This window comes from Candoia aspera, chromosome 10 (genome assembly GCF_035149785.1).
Source record: "Candoia aspera isolate rCanAsp1 chromosome 10, rCanAsp1.hap2, whole genome shotgun sequence".
NCBI lineage: Eukaryota > Metazoa > Chordata > Lepidosauria > Squamata > Boidae > Candoia > Candoia aspera.
This window is the reverse complement of record NC_086162.1, coordinates 23,294,528-23,313,800: the sequence shown is the minus strand read 5'-3', so window position 1 is coordinate 23,313,800 and position 19,273 is coordinate 23,294,528. Positions and strand designations below refer to the sequence as shown.

General features: G+C 47.4%; 1 protein-coding gene across 1 annotated transcript; it reads left to right on the top strand.

Annotated features, from left to right (window-relative positions):
- The first annotated feature begins 12,017 nt into the window (after positions 1–12,017).
- B9D2 (B9 domain containing 2) lies at positions 12,018–15,272 on the top strand. Its single transcript, XM_063311751.1, has 3 exons — positions 12,018–12,249; positions 12,856–12,981; positions 14,514–15,272. The coding sequence occupies exons 1-3, from the start codon at positions 12,162–12,164 to the stop codon at positions 14,825–14,827; spliced, it is 528 nt and encodes a 175-aa protein (XP_063167821.1). The 5' UTR covers positions 12,018–12,161; the 3' UTR covers positions 14,828–15,272.
- The last annotated feature ends 4,001 nt before the right edge of the window (positions 15,273–19,273 follow it).

Sequence of the window (19,273 nt, the reverse complement as noted above, 5' to 3'; positions counted from 1 at the left end):
AGCCACCCAATTCCTCCTTCCAAATCTTTCCGGACATTTTGGAGCACCAGAACAGCAGTGGGGTTTCTGATGGAGTCCCTGGGAAGGCCAGGAAAAGACAAATCCAGAGCAGTGCATTCTCTGGTTTGCTGGTCCAATATGTTTTGAAGCTTGAAAAGGTTGCCACATTATCTGGGCTGATTTTAGAGAACCCAATTCAATATGAGCAATCTTACATCTGGGTTCACACAGTAAGTTTCTATAAAATACAGTCCTGAAACCATGCTCTGTTAGATGAAGACTTACATTGTGGGACAGGGTGTTGGGAGTAATGGCCCTGCTGGCAGGGGATTCTGGAGTTGTTATTCCAACACATACAGAGGGCACCAGGTTGAAGAAGGCTCTCTAATCATACACTGATTTTATTTCAGTAGAGGTTTTATTCAGAATGAGCTTACATAGTTAACTCTATTTCAAGATTTTAAAGCTTGGCCTCAGGAGATCCAGTTCCTCTTATCTTGGCTGTGCAATATTTTAAAGTTGATGTGGGTGAAGTGAACAGGGGGAGAAAAAAAAATAAAAATAAAATTAAAGCTCCAAAGCAAGGCGTTTGTAAAATACTTCTTTCTTGACAATATGCTACTTACGCACACACGTTCCTCAGAAGCTCATTTGCAGCTTGCTGTATAAAAATGACGTGTCTCATGTTATGTTTTTGTTCTGGCTTCTGTAGTGCAATATGTTCTCGGTAACCATTCAGAATGTTTTCTCCTGGATGTTCTGTCTTTTGGATTTGTTGAAACTTGACTGAAATAATGAATGCAAAACCTCCTGGGCCCTCATCATTCAGCTTTGCAGTAGGGTTTTCACCCCAAATGTTGATGTCCTCAATTTTGTATGAATTGGGTGTCACTTTTGCAAACGAAAAAAGAAGAAAAAAATGGGCTGGAAAAGGAGATGTGTGATGAAGGCTGTTATCTTGGGCGCTCGGTTGAGCTGCCTTGTCAGAGGCTGGCTCGGCTAAGCCAGGCTTTAGCTCAGAGTGTGGGTGTTAATGCACCTTCCCTTCTCCCTTCTGTGCTTCTGCTGTGGATGCTTAACTGCAAGGTGGGCTGGGCTGATAAGGCATCTTGAATTCTCTTCGGGGTGGCAGGAGGGCAAATCAGGATTCAGCCCAGATGCAACTTGCCGGCTGCATCGGTTTGATGGGGGGTAGCTCCTGTTTGAGCTGGACCAGGAGAGGAGTCATTTGACATCCAGCCTATCAAGAGACAGGGATTTTCACTCGTTATTGGAAAGCAACTGGGATGTGTGCGCTCTGAGAATATTCCATTTTCTGTCTGCTTTGAAGAACTGATGCTGAATCACTTCACTTTTTGTTCCTTCTCTGAAAAAGGGAGGGAGGGAGGGAGGGAGGGAGGGAGGGAAGGAAGGAAGGAAGGAAGGAAGGAAGGAAGGAAGGAAGGAAGGAAGGAAGGAAGGAAGGAAGGAAGGAAGGAAGGAAGGACAGTTGGTCCACCTTGGTTTAGAGGCAAAGAATAAGAGTGGGACCTTGGATTCATAGTCTAGCCCTCCAAAACTGTAGATTATACAGTAGATAGGTAGAAGATGGCAAAATAAGATGAACCAAATACTGCTTCTAACATCCATTTAGTGTCCAGATGTGCTTTACAATCACAGATAGGAAAATCTGCACAGAAGCTGGAAGTAAAACCATTTCTGTTCCACTGCAGGGAACTGAAGCCCAGAGTCAACAACTGAGGATTGAGTTAACCCAGGGCAATAGAATGAAGCAACTGCATAGCTGCACCTTTCCAGACTGGAGGTAAAGAGATGGCAGCTTTTCCATTCTTCTTTACTAAAATCCAATGAAATTAAGATCCCTACAACTGAAAAAGGTGATAGCAAGTGACAGCTTCTAGTCAAACTTGCCTTTAGAGATTTGGATCTGGATAGGATGTGGATGGGAGACCACTAGGAAGTCCCAGGGGTCCATAGGGTGTGATCAAAAAAGTCAAGATGTCAGCCACGACTGTGCAATCAAAGATCTGCCTGCTTTTTATGTGCATCACACGTGCGATGGTTGGAATTTCAATTGCACTACTGTGACTGCCACCTTGACTTTTTTGACCACTCTCTCCAGACACCAGTGGCTGCAGTCTAGACTGGGAATTCAAACCTACATCCCAGGAAAAGCCACTTCCAAGAAACCAATATGGCTGCGTTCTCATAGTCCAGTGTTTCTCAACCTTGGCCACTTGAAGATGTGTGGACTTCAACTCCCAGAATTCCCCAGCCAGTCCACAGATCTTCAAACGGCCCAGGTTGAGAAACACTGGTATAGGGATTCCATGTCACCCTAATCAGTCCTAACTTTTTGTCTTTGCTTTTCTTCAGATGTGATCAGAAGGACAGCCCAATTGCTGTCCTTTTTCATTTCCATCAACTTGAGTATCAAGTTGCTTGGTGGTGAGAACAGGCTGGGGATCGGCGGGGGGGGGGGGGGCGGTCCTTAGCTGCAGCTGCAGGAGATCTGTGGCCACTCCATTCAGGCAGATCCAGTTTATCTGTCAGAATGCATGCACAGCTCTCAGAAAGAGAGAGCGGTATAGGTGTTGGATTACCTCATGCCCCCACCTGTGAGGTTTTGCATGCCTTCCAGCCCTCCCTTCTTGGAGGGGGAGGGAAGTTTCTGTACTTTTGCACAGCGTCTCTCTTATGCAGTGTTTTCTTCCTCGTGGTCAGTGTAAAGGATCCAGTTCAGCTGCTCTGGAGGGACTGTTCTGTCTCTTGCAATCTGCAGCCCTCCCTGGTTTTCCATCTTTCTGGTCAATCTCCGAGGAAGCTTTCAGGAGCAAGCTCAAAGCTTGTTCAGATGTGGACCTGTGGGTGCTGAAGGTGCTCCACCAAACAAAAGAAGAATGTATTACCAGCCCTTTGAGGTAGGCCAGGTCAGGAAACAGACACCACAAGCAGTATATGGACTCTGTTTTCTAGATCTAGGCTATAATATCAGAATCTTGACAGCCTGGCAGCATTTTCCCTTCCCTCCCTCTTATACCAAACAGAATCAAGGCTGGGCAATCTTGACCTTCTTTCTCACGTTCTCCTGTTTTCCTGGGCTAAGCTCATGTTCTACTAACGGCCATCCCCACACTCCTCTACTCATGCCGTGCCCAAGGCAATTCATGTATTCAGAAATTTGAAACAGGCTGGCAGGACTTTCTGTCCCAGCGCCTTGGGGAAGCGCCAGATCTTCAAAGCCTTTTGAGAGGTGGGTAAGCCTGGGGCCATCTGGATCCCTGGGAAGGGAGAATGCTCTTCCACAGGGCACCCTTCCTGGGTCTCAGGAGAAGACCCTGTTTAATCGGTGGGACCTGGCGCGTGCCCCTCCTGTCAGATCCTATTGAAAGAACAGTCCTAATTGGCGACAGGCATGAAAATGGCCTGCCCTGTTTTCATTCCTCCACATTTCTAGCTCCCAAGAATCTCTCCATGTTCAAGTCTGAACAGTGAAGAGGACGGTGGCAGGTAATTTGCTCATTAATAACAAATGTAATGGGCAAATTAAACTTAATGGGCAAATCAAACTTAATGGGCAAATTAAAAGGTAGCGTTTCAGACATCTCGCTAGTTCCTTTTTCTTTCTGCTTCACCTTCAGCCCGTTTCGTTGGTGTGTGGATAAAGCTGTTCAGGCACACTGGATTCAGGATTCTGAAGATCCCTTTCGTCTTTAATGCACATTTGACACCTCCCCACCAAACAGCTGTTGCTAGCTCATTGCTGGACCGTTATATGCTGTCTTTACCAAAAGGAACAAGCATTGTCGCGGTTTGTAAATCACTTGAAAGCAGGCTCCCAGTGGAATCTAAACCCTTGTAGAGTATTACAGCAGGAAATGTGCAGCACCTTCAGCAATGCGTAATGATGGGGGTCGGGGTGGGTAGGTGGGTGGGTGGGTGGGTGTACCGAAGACATTCAGATAATGATCCTAGGGCTGCTGGAAGCATCTCCCTGTTCCAGCTGAGAAATGGAGGGCAGGCAAGTCTTCTGCCTCATTCAGACAACCACTGAAAACCAGCAAACCTGCTTAGGGTTCTCAGGCATCCCTGCAGTCAAGAGGGCTAGAAGCTTGTGGGCCATACACAGGCCACAAGCGAGAAGTCTTCTGCTGACATGGGTCAGCATTGATCTTATTTTCCCAATGCCTCAGTGACACCCGGCAATGGTTTTGTGAATGGCTCCTTTTAATAAAGGAGTTGTTTTCACAGTCTGAGCCCCCTGCATTTTATTCTTCACCTACTCTGTGCAAAACACTGCGTTTGTCTGAGGAAGGGGACTGTAGGTCTGATCAAAAGACACAGCACCACAAGATGCCCAGACCAACAAGGGTAATCCTCTGAAATTTTGGACTCAGGGTTTCTTCCCATCAGATCGCCACCTGAACCTCTGACTTGGACCTTGTTCTGCCACAGAGCTACAGCCCTCCCTGGGAGACAGAGAAGAAAAAGATGAGGAAAGCTGCTGTGGTCCCAGTTCCCTTTCTCGCATGAGAACGAATGCCCCAGAAGCAAAGTTCTCCGGCTACCCTGCACGGTGAGGTCTGATGGCTGTCCTGCACCCAGGTCACTCAGACTCCTTATTGGTATCAGTTGCCTGTTGGTGGTAAAAATTGGGCTTAGTCTGTGCCCACCCAAAAAAGTTGGTGTGGAACATGTGGAAGGAAATGTTCCTTCCTTCCCATTGTGAAGCAGCGTGCCCTCTTTCTATAACAGGCCTAGCTCGGAATATTTCTTTCGACAAAGGAGGGAACAGATGTAGGATGGTTATTCATGCAGGGGTACAACTGGAAGACTCTGTAAAGGGTGAATGCGACTGGGGGGCTTAGCAAACTAGCCAGACCTCCCAGTTTGGGATGCGTGGTTCTCAGACTGAGCACAAGGGAGGGACAGGGTTCCAGGATTCTGCTTCCAAATCCTTGCAACTGAAGGTAACTCAGATCCCCAGGTAGAAGCTTCTTTGTAGCCTAAAATTCACCCACTTCTGAAGGAAAGCAATCTTGTTTCCCCCTTTGCCTGTGGAAGAAGCCAAAAAGGTCCACAATGCTTCTTAGGACGTGCTGGAGAAATTAAGATCTGTAGCAGGAACGATCTGACCTTAAGTTTTTTTTTTTCCCACCCTGAAGGCAAAGAGAGAGAGAGAGAGAGAAAAAATCAATGCAAAATCCCATCTTTCCAATCAGGTTTTAGACATGCAGACACAGTGCCCCCTAGAGGCTCTGAAGGAGAGTACAGGGCCAGTTCTTGAAGAGGCTGTGAGGTGGAATTAAAGATAGTAAGTTATTTTGTAGGATGCTGCTGGGGAAAATGTGCTGACACATCTGTCTATGTTGTGCCTCTGCGGCAGCTGGGCTACCAAGGCAGCAGTTGGGGGGGTGTCATCCAGAAAATTGGAGAGTCATCACAACACAGGGACAGTTAAGGGTTGGAATTGCTGTGGCGTTCATTTCAAGGAAGAAAAGAGGCCATAGAAGACAATTAGCAGCCTGCTTGAGGCGGAAAGCAAAGTTTCGAGTCCAGTCAGTCATAGGCAAGGAGGCCATGCAACTGGGCCATGCGTGCGGTTGAGTCAGAGCATCTCCCTGCCCTCGGCTGGCTTCAAAAGGGCCCTACCCGGCTGCCATTTGGATGGGGGACACTCAAAAATCCCAGGACCGTGGACTAGAATGGGAAGTTGCAAAATCATGCTCCTAGAAGAAGGTGCCATAGTGGGTACTCTGCCAGGAAAGTAACATGAATTCATCAGCCGCTGAGCCTGACTCAAGGATTGTACCTTTATTGTTTTGAACTCAAAAGGTTGATCCTCAGCATTCATAGCATCAGTTATGGAACTGAGATTTGCATATGCACAGGATGTATTTTCCACCTCACTATCAACACAGAAAGGTGCCTCAGCACAAGCAACATGGCATTTGGGAACGCTACTGAAGAAGAAGAAGAAAAGGTGGGGATGGTGGATTAATCTGTCTAAGGGTAGTTACTCTGATTTTAAAATGGCCAGGTTCCTAGGCCTTAATGTGGAACAGACAGGATGTGCTACTCTGGTCAGCTGCTCCTGTGCAGAAGGCAGTGTGGAAATACATTTTCTAACTAGCATTTGGATAAATCCGATGTTGCTTTCTCTTCTGCTCTTCTGGCAATTCGTTTTTTTTTGCTAGGAAATCGCTGAGGTCAGAACCTTCAGCTTAACAATTTTGCACAAGGGATCTTCTGCTGTTCCCTGTTCCCCAAAAGCAAAAAAAACCAACCACCCTCACTCTCACCTGGAACTCTGCAATGAATGTTCACACACACACGTTGCACATGGTGACCATCTAGATCAGTGTTTCTCAACCTTGGGAACTTGACGATGTGTGGACTTCAATTCCTAGGATGCTGGCTGGGGAATTCTGGGAGTTGAAGTCCACACATCGTCAAGTTCCGAAGGCTGAGAAACACTGATTTAGAAACAGGATGATCTCTTGAAAACGCCAGTCGACAAGTCAGAATTCCAGCTTTCTCTTTTCTTCCCTGGGAAGGCCTTGCCACAGACAAGAGGATATTTAATTGGGATGCTTTACCAATTAAGAGATGTACCTAACAAAACCCATAAGCAGCTTAGTCCAATCTTTGAAAAGAGGGTTGAATGGTGTCTGGCCCAGGGGCTTCACAAAGCACCAGAAGGGCCGTTGGATGGCATGCTTCCCTGATCTGCAAAAGTTCCAGTTAATTGAGGAACAAGAACTAAGGGCTGGAGAAATCCCAGTTAGAAACTCAACACAGGTTATTAGTGCCCAAGGTGATTAAACACTATTACTGCCTGGGTAGGAAAGGAAAATGACAGATGGAAACGTCCATCTGTTACCTGTTCTTTCCAAATCCAACCTGGCTGTCCCCTGGTAGAATAGACGTGCCTGAAATGCTGCAGTTGCATATTCACTGGATACCACACAACAGAGGCCAAGGAAAATCAGAAATCATGGGGGAAGCGTGGCCCTGATTTTAATGAGATGATGCTGATTTAAATTGTAAATTTCTTGGCTCAGGCCCTAGTGTATTTTCTCCCCCTCTTGATGTTGTTCTGTAAAACACCAAGTGCATTGTTCTATATTCTAGTGCAGTGAATGTGTAAGTGATTTAGTGCAATTACAATCTGGTCCCCCTCCCGCCCCCCCAGTAATCACTGACATTGCCAGCAAGGTCTGCTAGCTGAAATAGCTGGTTGCCTCCTTCTTCCAGCTTCCTAGTGGCATTTTAATTTCCCAGCCACCCAAATGCTCACTCTTTCACACACACAGATGCACACACATACACTCGCAACCCTGCTTCCACGTGCATTGAGTTTCAGCAGCTGCCCCAGTATCTGGCACCCAGACCAAGGACGTTTGGCAAGATATTTTTAACACCAATCTTTCTCTTTGTGAAAAAGTCTCCGATGAGATCCGCCAGACTGTTGCGACATCACAAGAGCTGCTGAGGCAATACTGGACTGATTCATCAGGGCCTCTGAAGAGTGACTTAGGGACAGCTTTTCTCTCCTTCTCAGCCTGACCTACTTTGCAGGATTGTTGTGAGGAGAAAAAAATGGGAGGGGAAAAAGTGGTTGCTCACGAATGCTTATGGCTTTAATCAGATCTGTAAGTTGGGAAAGGTGCTACCAGATTCCTGATTTTTTTGCCATCACAGACTAACACAGCTTTCATTTTACAATATATGCTCCTTTGGGGCTGCAGGGGAAAGATAGGGGATTAGTCTAATGCAGTGTTTCTCAACCTCAGCAACTTGAAGACGTGTGGCCTTCAACTCCCAGAATTCCCTAGCCAGTATGGCTGGCTAGGGAATTCTGGGAGTTGAAGGCCACACGTCTTCAAGTTGCTGAGGTTGAGAAACACTGGTCTAATGAATAACCTAACACATACTTTCTCTGCCCCTTCAGAGGTTTTTCACAGGCTTGGAGAGCAAAAAAGGCCTTTCTTCACTTCACTCTCTCTTCCCCTCTTTCTTCTTTTTTCACTGTCTGTTCTGTTCTCTGGAGGAACGGCTCTGCAGGAAAGCACGGGGCAAGTTTTAAGCAGGAGACAAGAAAAAGGCCATTTATCGATGGGCCCAGCAGCTATCCTAATGCCAGACAGGGAGGAAACTCGGAATCTTCAGCAGGAGGCAAAGTTTAATCAACACTGGGAAAGAAGGGGCTTTTAATGCAGAAGCCCCTGCGTCTCTTTGCTCTTCCTCATCTTCTTGTTAAATAGTCAGTAGGATGGGCTCCCTTCCATTGCAAGCATCATTTGAAAAGAGGAAAACCTTCTGGATTTGACTTTGGGGCAAACCCAACCATTGTGCCCTTCCTCGTTCTTCTGCCAACGGAGTCCCGTGTAAAAGCCGGCAGGTTTCCAAGCGCCCAGCACTGCAGTGACACAGGAAGGTGGAAAAGCAGCATTTGGGCTGTGCAAACGAGGAAAAGGAGGTGACGTGCTACAGCAGGGCTGCCCTGACCTCAGACCTCTCCCTTTTTAACTTCCTGTGGGACGGGAGCATTGCCTTGAATGGGTGACGGTGGGCCAGCAAAGGACACAGCTCTTGCCTGATTGCTGTCCTGCACCAACCATGTCCACCATTTGCATATGGTAGCTCAGCCTGCTATAACCTGTTGCAGGATGCTGAGGGCTACGTCGAGGGAGTCCATACCACTGGATGAATAGAAGCACCGCGTTCTAAGAAGGAAGATTTGGAGCATTAGGTATCGCTGGCTGATGCTTGTCCCCAGAGGCTGAGAAACGGATGATCTCCACAAACGGACTATTCTTGCATCCTCAGGATTGCCAGGAGAAATGGCATGATAGTCTCTAGTAGACCAAAATCAGAAAGAGTCTGGTAGTACTTTTTAAAAGATGTGACTCTCAGCCCCACCGAGAGCCAGTTTGGTGCAGTGGTTAAGGCGCCAGGCTAGAAACCAGGAGGCCCTGAGTTCTAGTCCCGCCTTAGGCACAAAGCCAGCTGGGTGACCTTGGGCCAGCCACTCTCTCTCAGCCCTAGGAAGGAGGCAAACCTCTTTGAAAAACCTTGGCAAGAAAACTGCAGAGACGTCTCCAGGCAGTTTCTGAGAATTGGACACAAATGAACGGATTAAAAAAAAAATCGGCCCCACTAAGCAGAACAGACCAGGAAATCAACTCCACAGGAAGGCTAAAACTACTTTATTAGGATGGGCTAAAATAACAGTATCTTGCAAGGCTGATTGTGTTGGACCTACCCCACCCCCTTATACTTCAGAATCAGGGAGGTGTCTGCCTGAGCCACTTCCAAATGTTTTCCTGTTTCTCAGGATTTAAAAACATTTCAGCCCCCTTTGCCCAAATAACGGTTGCTGCATATTGCCATCAAGGTCACCTTCCTTACTGTCTACGTTACTGGATTCTTTCTGATTATACCTTCTAATTTTATCAGTTCCTTGGCAGAGGAGCCCCACCCTCGCCCTCCCAGCTGATTGGACTGGCAACCTTGCAATCAGCAATCACAGCTAAATGGAGTTTCGGGCTACCATCAGAAATAGTTTGACCTTTCCTATGCCCTTTGGCAAGCTGCATTAAACTAGACTCCTGGCAGAAAGTTCCAATTAATCACTTTAAAGGGTTGGACATTGGGTGCAAAATGTTGGAAAGAAAGGTCCTCTTTCCAGTTCAGAAATTCTGCACAGTCTCCAGTAAAATATGGAGAAGAACCTAATGTAAGCCCACTTTCATTAAAGTATTCCTATTTAACATCCTGCTGCTCCATATTCAGATCCTTTGTATGCTCTGGAGAAGGTGCTCTGCTTTCCAGCAGGACCAGCATTTCACCCAGGCCAATGGCAAGAGTGACACAGCAGGAGACATCTGCTGAATATTTGCCTGTGCACTTGCTTGCTTCCTTACAGGATCCGGCCTTTCATCCTCGCTCCCGGCAGAGGCATTTTGTACAGGATTGCTGACCTTCACAGAGCAGAGGCTTAAAAGAACAGTTGCTTTGGCGTGGTGGGGGTGCTGCCCGAGGGGAGATTCCAGCCTCAGATAAGCCTGGCTCACCTAAAGCAAGCAAAAAACTTTGAAGATGTAATGTAATTTTATTAGCATGCATACGGGATACAAGCAGACACAGTGAAATTACAAGGTGACGTTGAAATGCTGCAGATCAGGGTTTCTCAAACTTGGCAACTTTAAGACAGGTGGAGTTCAGCTCCCAGAATTCCCCAGCCAGCATGTTTTCAAGTTGCCAAGTGTGAGAAATACTGCTTTAAAAAAAACAAAACAACAACAACAATCCATGTGACATTATTATTTCTCCCTTCTTACTTGGTGAGCAGGCTAGCCATACTGTCTCTGAGATATGATCAGTAAGTAGAAACAGTTTGGTTTACTGGGCCACAGGCTCCTGACTGATCCTTCCCCGTCATCATGCTGTGAATCTTTTCTTACAAGGACCCTTGAAGAGTTCATAAGTATGGGGGGCACATCCCATAGGTTTGGTAATGAATGCAGTTTACATGTGTATGGCAGGGGGCACCACACTTCCCGTCAGCATAAGGAATATTTTGAAATAATAATAATAATAAATGTTTGGAAATGTTTTTTTTTAAACTCTGATTGCTTCCACCTGTAGCAACACTCATGTATTATCTGCTTAAAATGGTTTTTTGGGCAGCATCAACCCTGTAACCATTCATTTTACCTTGGTCAGGTGGTAGGGCTGCTTCAAAATTAGGTGACATCTAATTAATCAATATTGACATGCAAAGCATTGACTTGACGCCTCTGCAAGGCTTAACTGGGTGAAATGCGAAAACTTCCCTGCTGTAGTAGCAATACCGATTGATTTGCTTGCTCTCCAGCTCTACAAAATAATCTGTCAATTTTTCTGATTAGTTCTCCCCTTGAATTGCTTTCTTGTGCTTTTCTAAGTCCACATGAGACCATAAATCAATAGCATCTTTATTTCCCATCAAGACCAAGCACTTGGCTTCATGTTCTTCTCAACCATATGGAAAACGTTTTCTACAGCAAATATGCATTTTATTTTGGCATGAGTTTTAGGAGTATTAAAATACATCAAATGCAAAAGTCTCCTGTCACCTAGAAACCAATATTTCTGCAAGATAAAGTAGCATTTAGGATATGAAATCCTACATCCCTTGCAATAATTTATGCACCCTGTTTTTTGAACTGAACAAAATAAAGGCAGATATACACCAAATAAATAAGCCACATTTATATCTGTGGAAGCTGCCCTGAGGCTTGTGCTATGAGATCAAAAGCACTGACATTTAAGTTTATATTTTGGGGGATCAACTCCCACGTTTTTCTAAATAAAACCCGAGTCCAGGGTGTAAAAATCATGCCTGCGCAATCAGGGTTGTGCTATGGCACCTGCTGTCTCACTGTATGAAGCATGAAATCCCAAGAACCCAGGAGCTGAACCCATTTAAACCAATTTGAACCCAGGAGCCAAACCCATTTCAAACCGTTTTCCTGCAAAGCGAGGAGCCACGAAAGGGTGCATCCCAGCCCCTCAAACGGCCTGGCTCAGCTGCAGGCGGACAAGGAGGAAAGGAAAGGGGAACAGAAAGCATCTGCTCTCCTTGCAGGCGGGCGAGGGCTGAGCGGGGCACAATTGGGGCGGAAAAAAAGGGGCACGAGCCTGGCTCCCAAGGAGAGTGCAGGGAGGGCGCAGGCTGCAATCCGATTCTCACTTCCCTAAACATCAGAAAAGAGGAACACTAAGCGATCAAATGCTAAAAAAGACAGAAAGAGATTGATCGAAAAAAACGACAACCCCAACCCCTTTCTGGTCGAACGATGCCCGCGCACCTCTATTTATACACCTCCAGGCCGCGCCCCCTCCTTCACGCACCAATCAGGAGGCAGGGCCGGCGAGGCGTCTTGACTACCGCGGGGAGGCGCCGCCTCCGCTTCCTGGGTCGCGCCGCGGCTGCCGCTGCACGGTCTGAACCGCCGCGATCGCGCGCCTTCGCCGTCCTGCTCCGTGGCGGGGCGCGAGCGGGGCTCCGGGCAGGCCTTGACCCGGGGTAGCCCGAACCCGCCGCATCGAGGCCTCGCGAAGCCCGGCCTCTGGAGTCCGGCGGCCCCCGGCTTCGCTCCGCCCGCAGGGCCATGGCCGAGGTGCACGTCATTGGCCAGATCGTGGGAGCCAGCGGATTCCCCGGCAGCGGCCTCTTTTGCAAGTGGGGGATCCACACAGGTGTGTGCAGTGGGGAGGGCGTGAATCGCCACCGGTGGGGAGAAACCGGGGGGCGGGAAGGGGGCAGCCCTGCTGAGCCCCCAGACCCGCCCAGAAAGGGAGGGGGGAAGTCGGTGGGGAAGGAAAATGCTGGAAGCAGGGCCGGACCCGCAGAATACTTGGATGGGAGACCACGAGGATAGACCACATTCTCCCCCCGCCCCCCGAGAAAAGAGCAAAGGGCTCCTGAATTGTGGTCAAGAGAAGGACAGGTTGTCACCAGTAGCTTGATGAATTAAAGATTAAGATTGTCACAAGCGAAAGAAAGGAATGTAAAGTTGACTTGTTTGATCAGGGTCACTTCTTTAAATATTCTTTTTTTTTTAATCTCTTCTCTCCTCTTTTTTTTTTGCACTTTGTATTTCTTTTCTTTCTGCTCTCTTTCTTTCTGATTTCAGTTTGTGTGATCTTTTAGTATTGTAAAACTGTTTAATAAAAAGGATTTTAAAAAAAGACAAAGACAGGGCTGTCATCGGGGCAGTGCTCAGATTCAGGGAGGAAACTAACCATGATAAGGGAACTTTTTATTTTCTGCTAAACCGTCTATCCTCCTCCTGCCTCTCTCAGGTGGAGCCTGGAAACTGCTCTCGGGACTTCGAGAGGGACAGACGCAGGTCGACCACCCCCAGATGGATGATGTGGCTTACTGGTGCCACCCCATTGACGTTCACTTTGCCACCAAAGGCTTGCAAGGTAAGGGAGTGGAAGTGGGTGAGGGTTTCCCTTTAAATTTCTGGAGGACCATGGTTGGCAGGCATAGATGCCATGGTGGCATCACCCAAGTATTGATTTAATGGATTTATAGGGCTGGCCAACTCAGGTGTACCTCTGGGCAGGGTGCATCAGAAAAACAAACAATAAACACAAAAAAACACACAACATTAAATTATACCCAGTCACTCATGCCCTTGTTATCTCCCATATAGACTATTGCAATGCGCTCTACATGGGGCTACCCTTGAAGAGTATCTGGCCAAGGTTGAGAAACACTGGAGTGAGGCAGGAGTGACCATGAGCAGAGTGATGGAAATTGTGTCATTGGTTACGATGCAAATGATGTCCAGCCTGTCACTGCATCATTTGGGCAATGAGGTCTCAGCAGGCATGATGTCACTCCCCCATCCATGTTTGCAGCACGAATGCATCCACCTTCCCGGAGTTCAGTCTGGGAATGTTCGTTTGTGAAGAAGTATTGGTCAATAAGAAGTATTGAGCTGCCCAGTCCACCTCCCTGGGTTGTCGTGGTGGGGGAAATAGGAGGTGGGACTCTGACGTATGCTGCTTTGAATTGTACAAAACAAAGGCAGGATCAATAATACATAATCTAGGGCAGCCTTTCTCAACCTTTTGTCCCTGGAGGAACTCTTGAAATATTTTTCAGGCCTCAGGGAACCCCTGCACATTCAGGCTCAAACATAGGCCAGAAGTCACATTATTATTATATATATTATATATAGGCCTGTCTGTATGCATGAACAGTGTTCTTAAACTGAAAATAAAGAATGAAACTTGCCTTTTTCATGTGAAGTTACCTGAATTTGAAATAATTTTTAAAAGAAATCGTGATCTCCCAGGGAAAACCCTTAAATAGGGTTATTTAATTTTTAATTTTTGTTATTGTTTTTATTGTTTTAGTATGATTGTTTTTATTGTAGTTAGCCGCCCAGAGTCATTGGTTTGAGATGGGCAGCGATATAAATCAAATGAATGAATAAATATATAAATAAACAAACCCCTAGTGACCTCTCGCAGAACCCTGGTTGAGAAACCCTGATCTAGTTGATAAATCATTTGGAAATCAGGCCCCAGGAATTCTGGCTGTGCTTTCTTACCGGCATCTCTGCTGTGAGTACTTCCGAATTGCATCGTTTTGCAGACATTTCATTTAACAGCTGGTAGATGGCTTCAGAAAGCCAAAAAAGGGGTATAGAAAGCTTTCCCTTCCCTTTGGAATACAAAGGTAGACTGTATTGGCACCGAGAGGCCCTATTTTTGCCTTCAAGGGCCGTCCTCTGCACTTGCATCATTCTTTTTTTACTGCATGCATCCGGGTAGCGTCTGATCCCTGAAGCCCAAAACCACAAACACTCCTACCAAACAGGACAGTGGGCACAGTGTGCAGGGCAGACGTGGCCATCAGTTCCTTTGGTTCACCGTAGGGTTGTGTGTTGCGTGAAGCCACCCGCAGTGGCACGCTCCTCACCTGTTCTTCTGTTCCCTGGCAGGTTGGCCCAAGCTCCACGTCCAGGTGTGGCACCAGGATGCCTTTGGGCGCACCGAACTGTACGGCTACGGCTTTTGCCACGTGCCCTCCAGCCCTGGCTTCCACCGGCTGGACTGTGTCACCTGGCGCCCGCTGGGCTCCTGGCAGGAGCAGCTGTCCCAGCTCTTTGTGGGGGGGGGCCCGCAGCTGCTCAGCAGTGACTTGATCTACACGGGAGCCGACCGCTACCGCCTGCAGACGTGCGCGATGGGCACCGTGCATTTCCAGCTGGCTGTGCTCCTCCGCAACTTTGACCGCTACGGGGTTGAGTGCTGAGACCTCTTCGCCTTGGCTCGGAGGAGGGTGGGGCCGTGAATTCCCAAACCTCAGGGATGGGAAGGACTTGGGAAAGGGGAGGCTCTCTCCCCCCATCTGCTCTCGAAAGGAAGTCCCCAACTCTGGTCGAGCTGCGAAAATCACAAGCCGCAATGCCTCACTTTGATCTCAGTCTTTGCAACAAAAACTGGGACTAATGGTGGGAGCCTGGCCCTGTTTTCTCTCTCCTGATTTCTCTTTCTAGTCGCAATCTTCAGCCTTGGGTGCCCTGCAGGCATGGGATGGTTCTTCTTTCGGATCTTTTCTGGGTTGATTTTCTTGAGCAGAGTTTGGCCAGATCGCTCCACACAGGAAGCCTCGCTCTGTCTGGACGCTTGTTCTCTGCAGGATGTATTGATTCTGTTTTATGGAGCAGAAAAAGATCTATTTTCTCATTAACTTTAAATTGGTGTTCTCAGAGTTGTTGTTTTTTAAACGCTGCTCCAAATGGAACTATCAGCTGCAACTCCATCAACCAGTATTTCTCAACCTCGGCAGCTTGAAGATGTGTGGACTTCAATTCCCAGAATTCCCTAGCCAGCATGGCGGGTTAGGGAATTCTGGGAGTTGAAGTCCACTCATCTTAAAGTTGCTGAGGTTGAGAAACATTACCATAAACAGTTATCCTGGGCCTAGTCTTATGCTGCAGTATAGAATGGGGCCAGCAAATTTTGCTCCTTCAGCTTAGAGTGGGCTTGGGGGTGTCTGCAGTGGTGGTCAAAAAAGTCAAGATGGCAGCCACAACTGTGCCATGGAAGCCCTGCCCATTTTTATATGCAACACGTCGTGACTGCCACATTGACATTTTTTGACCGACCTTGTGGAAACTTCTGGCCAGCACAGCACTCACCAGTGTGCTGATCATGGTAGCTACCTGACTTAGCGAGTTGCCATTTTGATTTCCCATCATGCTCCAGGCCAAGGTCACCACAGTAATTCTGAGCAATACATGTCAATATTGGGATCTTTTTAGACAGCAGTCGGAATTGATTTTGAATGTTTTTCTGTGGAACGCTCCTTCAATGGATCCTTCAAATTAAAAGAAAGAATACTTGCAACAAAGCCAGAAGCTCTGTTTTAGTGCTGTTCCTGCAGTGCTAGCTTTCTACCGGCAGGCAGATTTAGGTAGATTTTTATATATAACTTTGCAACATCTGCCATCCAAAGTCCCTTCCTGCTTCATTGCATTGAGTGAAAACACAAATGAATAAATAAATGCTGTATGTGGATGGCATATTCTCTACAGCAGTGTTTTTCAAACTAGGTGACCTCTTAAAGTCGCCAAGTTTGAAAAACACTGCTCTACAGGAATCTTTTAAAATTTGGTGCTCTCTGCAGAAGTGCTAAGAGAGTTTTAATTCTGCCTGTGTCCAGCAGAGGTCACCAAAGCTGTAGTTTTGGACAAAATAGAGCTGCAATTATAATTTCTTATAATTATAAAGAGGCTTTACATACTTGAAGTGGGACATTAAATCTGGTAATTCTCATTCATCCAGAATGAAGAGATAAACCTTGTTATGACACAGAAGACCAGTGCCTAGCACAAAAGCTACCCGTTTCCCTGTTTCACCTATTTGTCTTGTTTCTTGTCAAATTTTTAGGCTGCCTGACCCCAGAAGAACTCTGGGCAGCTTCACAAGATTAAAAACAACATGATGCATAAAACAATACACAACGTAATATAGAAACACCAACTGGCATAGGAAGAGAACTGCAACACAACATATACCTCTTCCCCCACAGCTAGAAGGGGACCGTCCCAAGCTCCATAGTCCGAGACTGGGGGAAAAAGCAGGCTGGTGAAGATGGCTTGAAGGGGGATTAGGTAGGAGCCATGCAGATCCCTGGCAGATGCCATTCCAAAGGGCAGATGCGGCTCCCCTTAAGAACTGCAAAGTGCAATCTTCCCAGAGGTAGCATCTTGGCCCGGTGTGCCCCAGCTGTCTCCCAAGGCAGGCTACCAGTTCTTAAACTACCTTGTGTACTTGGATGTAGTTGAGATGTGTTGGCCCATCAAGTCATTGTCCCCCACAATCCTGCCTGTGAGCTGCTGTTAAAGTCACACCAGCAAAGCCATAAAAAATAAAGGGGGCAACTTGGGATTCCAAACTGGCTAGAACCCAGCGGTCGCTCCTCCCCAATCACTGAAAAAGTCGCACAACAAGCTAAACCGTCATGGGGTTGGTGTGTGGTGCAGACAGCCATGGTTTAGGGCGGGCAGCCCCGAGAGCGGGAGTCCAGTGGCTCGGTCCACGTTTTCAGCTTTTCCTTTTGCGTATTTAGAATTCTCTCCTACTCCCCCCGTGAAACACTTCCCAAGACGGGGCCTGGCCTTTCTGTTTTGCTGGGCCAAACTTTGCTGAGGCCTTGAAGTGAAAAAAGGTGTGCCATCCTGGCTTAGGTGTCAGCAGGTTATGTATCCAGCCCCTTGTGGTTCACTCAATATAACCTTGGTTAAGCAAAGGATAGCTTAGTGTACTGTAAGAACAGCACCTTGCCCTGATTCTAATCAGTCACCTAAATATCCATGTTTCCTTCTGCTCTCGCTGCTTTCCAATATTGGTTGTCTTTGTTTAGCAACCACAATTGAGACTGGCAACTTGGCCATTAAGTGAAGCAGTCGGTAAGTGAAACTGCTTATGATCTTCCTTCAGCCTTCCTTTATGGCAGTGTTTCTCAATCTCATCAACTTTAAGATGTATGGACTCCAGTTCCCAGGGAATTCTGGGAGTTGGAGTCCATACATCTTAAAGTTGATGAGATTGAGAAACACTGCTTTACAGACCTGCAACGGTCATAAATGTGAGGATTGGTCATAAAGTTACTTTTTCATCATTGTTGTAACTGTGAACGGTGGCTAAACAAGGTCGCTAAACAAGGTCAACCTGTAGTTGCCTGCCACCGATTCAGCTCAGCCTACTTCCAGATCTTCCTCCAGCTACTTCAGTTGAACTCAGCAGTGCAGATATGGAAAATCCTCCCTTCCTATCTGCTGTCCCGTCCCTTTCATCTCTGCAGAGAGGCATGTTTTTATATGCTTTGACCAATTACCTTCTGGAGGGCAGAAGCTTTCCTCCCCAGCTTTGTGTGTCTCCATGGGAAAGAGCAAATCAACAGTGCTGGTGTGTGTGTGTCTGTGCATTGCTGCCTTAGGCAAAAGGACCACGCTGACCTGTTACCATTGTGCTGTGGAGTTATGCAAGACCACAACAGCTTTTGGTTGAATTGCACGCTGGGCAGGCCTGCAAAGGGTGGGGTGGAGGGCATTCAGGGGAGAAAGACGTAGAAAGGCATGTTCCATGTTGAAGCTCCCCCATCAGAAAGTATGTTGGGGGTGTTATAACCAAATCCACACCCCAGTGGCTGAACTAATATAAGGGGTAACGTGACCAGACTGGAAAGACATGGGTGGCGAGAGAGAGGGACGGAGAGAGAAAAAGGTGCTCTCGTTTCATAGCTAGTTGCCCCATGAAAACATCCTGAATCTGCAGCCCCAAATTGGCTGTCACCGCATGTAATGTGGCTTGGATGCGTTTTGGGTGTAACCCAACGCCTAAGCCCCTTTTCCCCGACGCAGCTGCTCTGAAATAGCTCAGGCGCTGCTGCTACGGCTGGGATTGCCCTCCTGCTTGGCGTGTGGTGGGGCGTCGGGAAATGTGGAGCGGAGAGGGGGGATGAATTGACTGTCCGGCGCATGTAAGATCACCCCCAGGAAGACCAGGCCTTTTCTGATGATGGGCAGAAGCTGTGAAACTGAACCGAGGCCCTGGAAAGTAGCCAGGGAATTTTGTGCGGACGTAGAATCAATGGGAGTTTTTCCACATGTATCGTGATGTGTATAGATGTCCTTTGGTTTGCAAAACGCGTCGCTTACTTTCTTAGCTCTGTTTGTTCCTGCCCTTGGGTTGAGGGGGTGATGTGTGACCCTCTGAGCGGGTCTCCTATCTACAGGCTTTGTGGCTCTGATGGCCATTAGACCAGTGTTTCTCAACCTTGGCAACTTTAAAGCATGTGGACTTCAACTCCCAGAATTCCCCAGCCAGCATGGCTGGCTGGGGAATTCTGGGAGTTGAAGTCCACACCTCTTAAAGTTGCTGAGGTTGAGAAACACTATTGTGAATAAGCAGTCTCATTAGGAGCAGAGCTAACCTCAAGTTTGGACACACCCCAAGTCAAACCTCCTTCCACCCCATCAGTGTTCTGTTCTTCGGTGGCTGGGGAATTCTGGGAGTTGAAGTCCACATGCTTTAAAGTTGCCATGGCTGAGAAACACTGCATTGGACCAATAACCTACCTATCCACCACTGTTCTCCGCTTCCACGGCAGCAAAGCCCAAGGAAAGGAGTTCCACAACATTCCCCAATTAAGGAATGCCTTTGAGATGCCTTTTTAAAAAGGCGATAGGTG

What these genes read in the sequence shown, in the direction of transcription:
- B9D2 (XM_063311751.1), top strand. Translation starts at nt 12,162, where the DNA reads ATGGCCGAGGTGCACGTCATTGGCCAGATCGTGGGAGCCAGCGGATTC. An exon ending in CAAGTGGGGGATCCACACAG is followed by an intron (nt 12,250 to 12,855) that starts GTGTGTGCAGTG and finishes TGCCTCTCTCAG; the next exon opens with GTGGAGCCTGGAAACTGCTC. An exon ending in TGCCACCAAAGGCTTGCAAG is followed by an intron (nt 12,982 to 14,513) that starts GTAAGGGAGTGG and finishes GTTCCCTGGCAG; the next exon opens with GTTGGCCCAAGCTCCACGTC.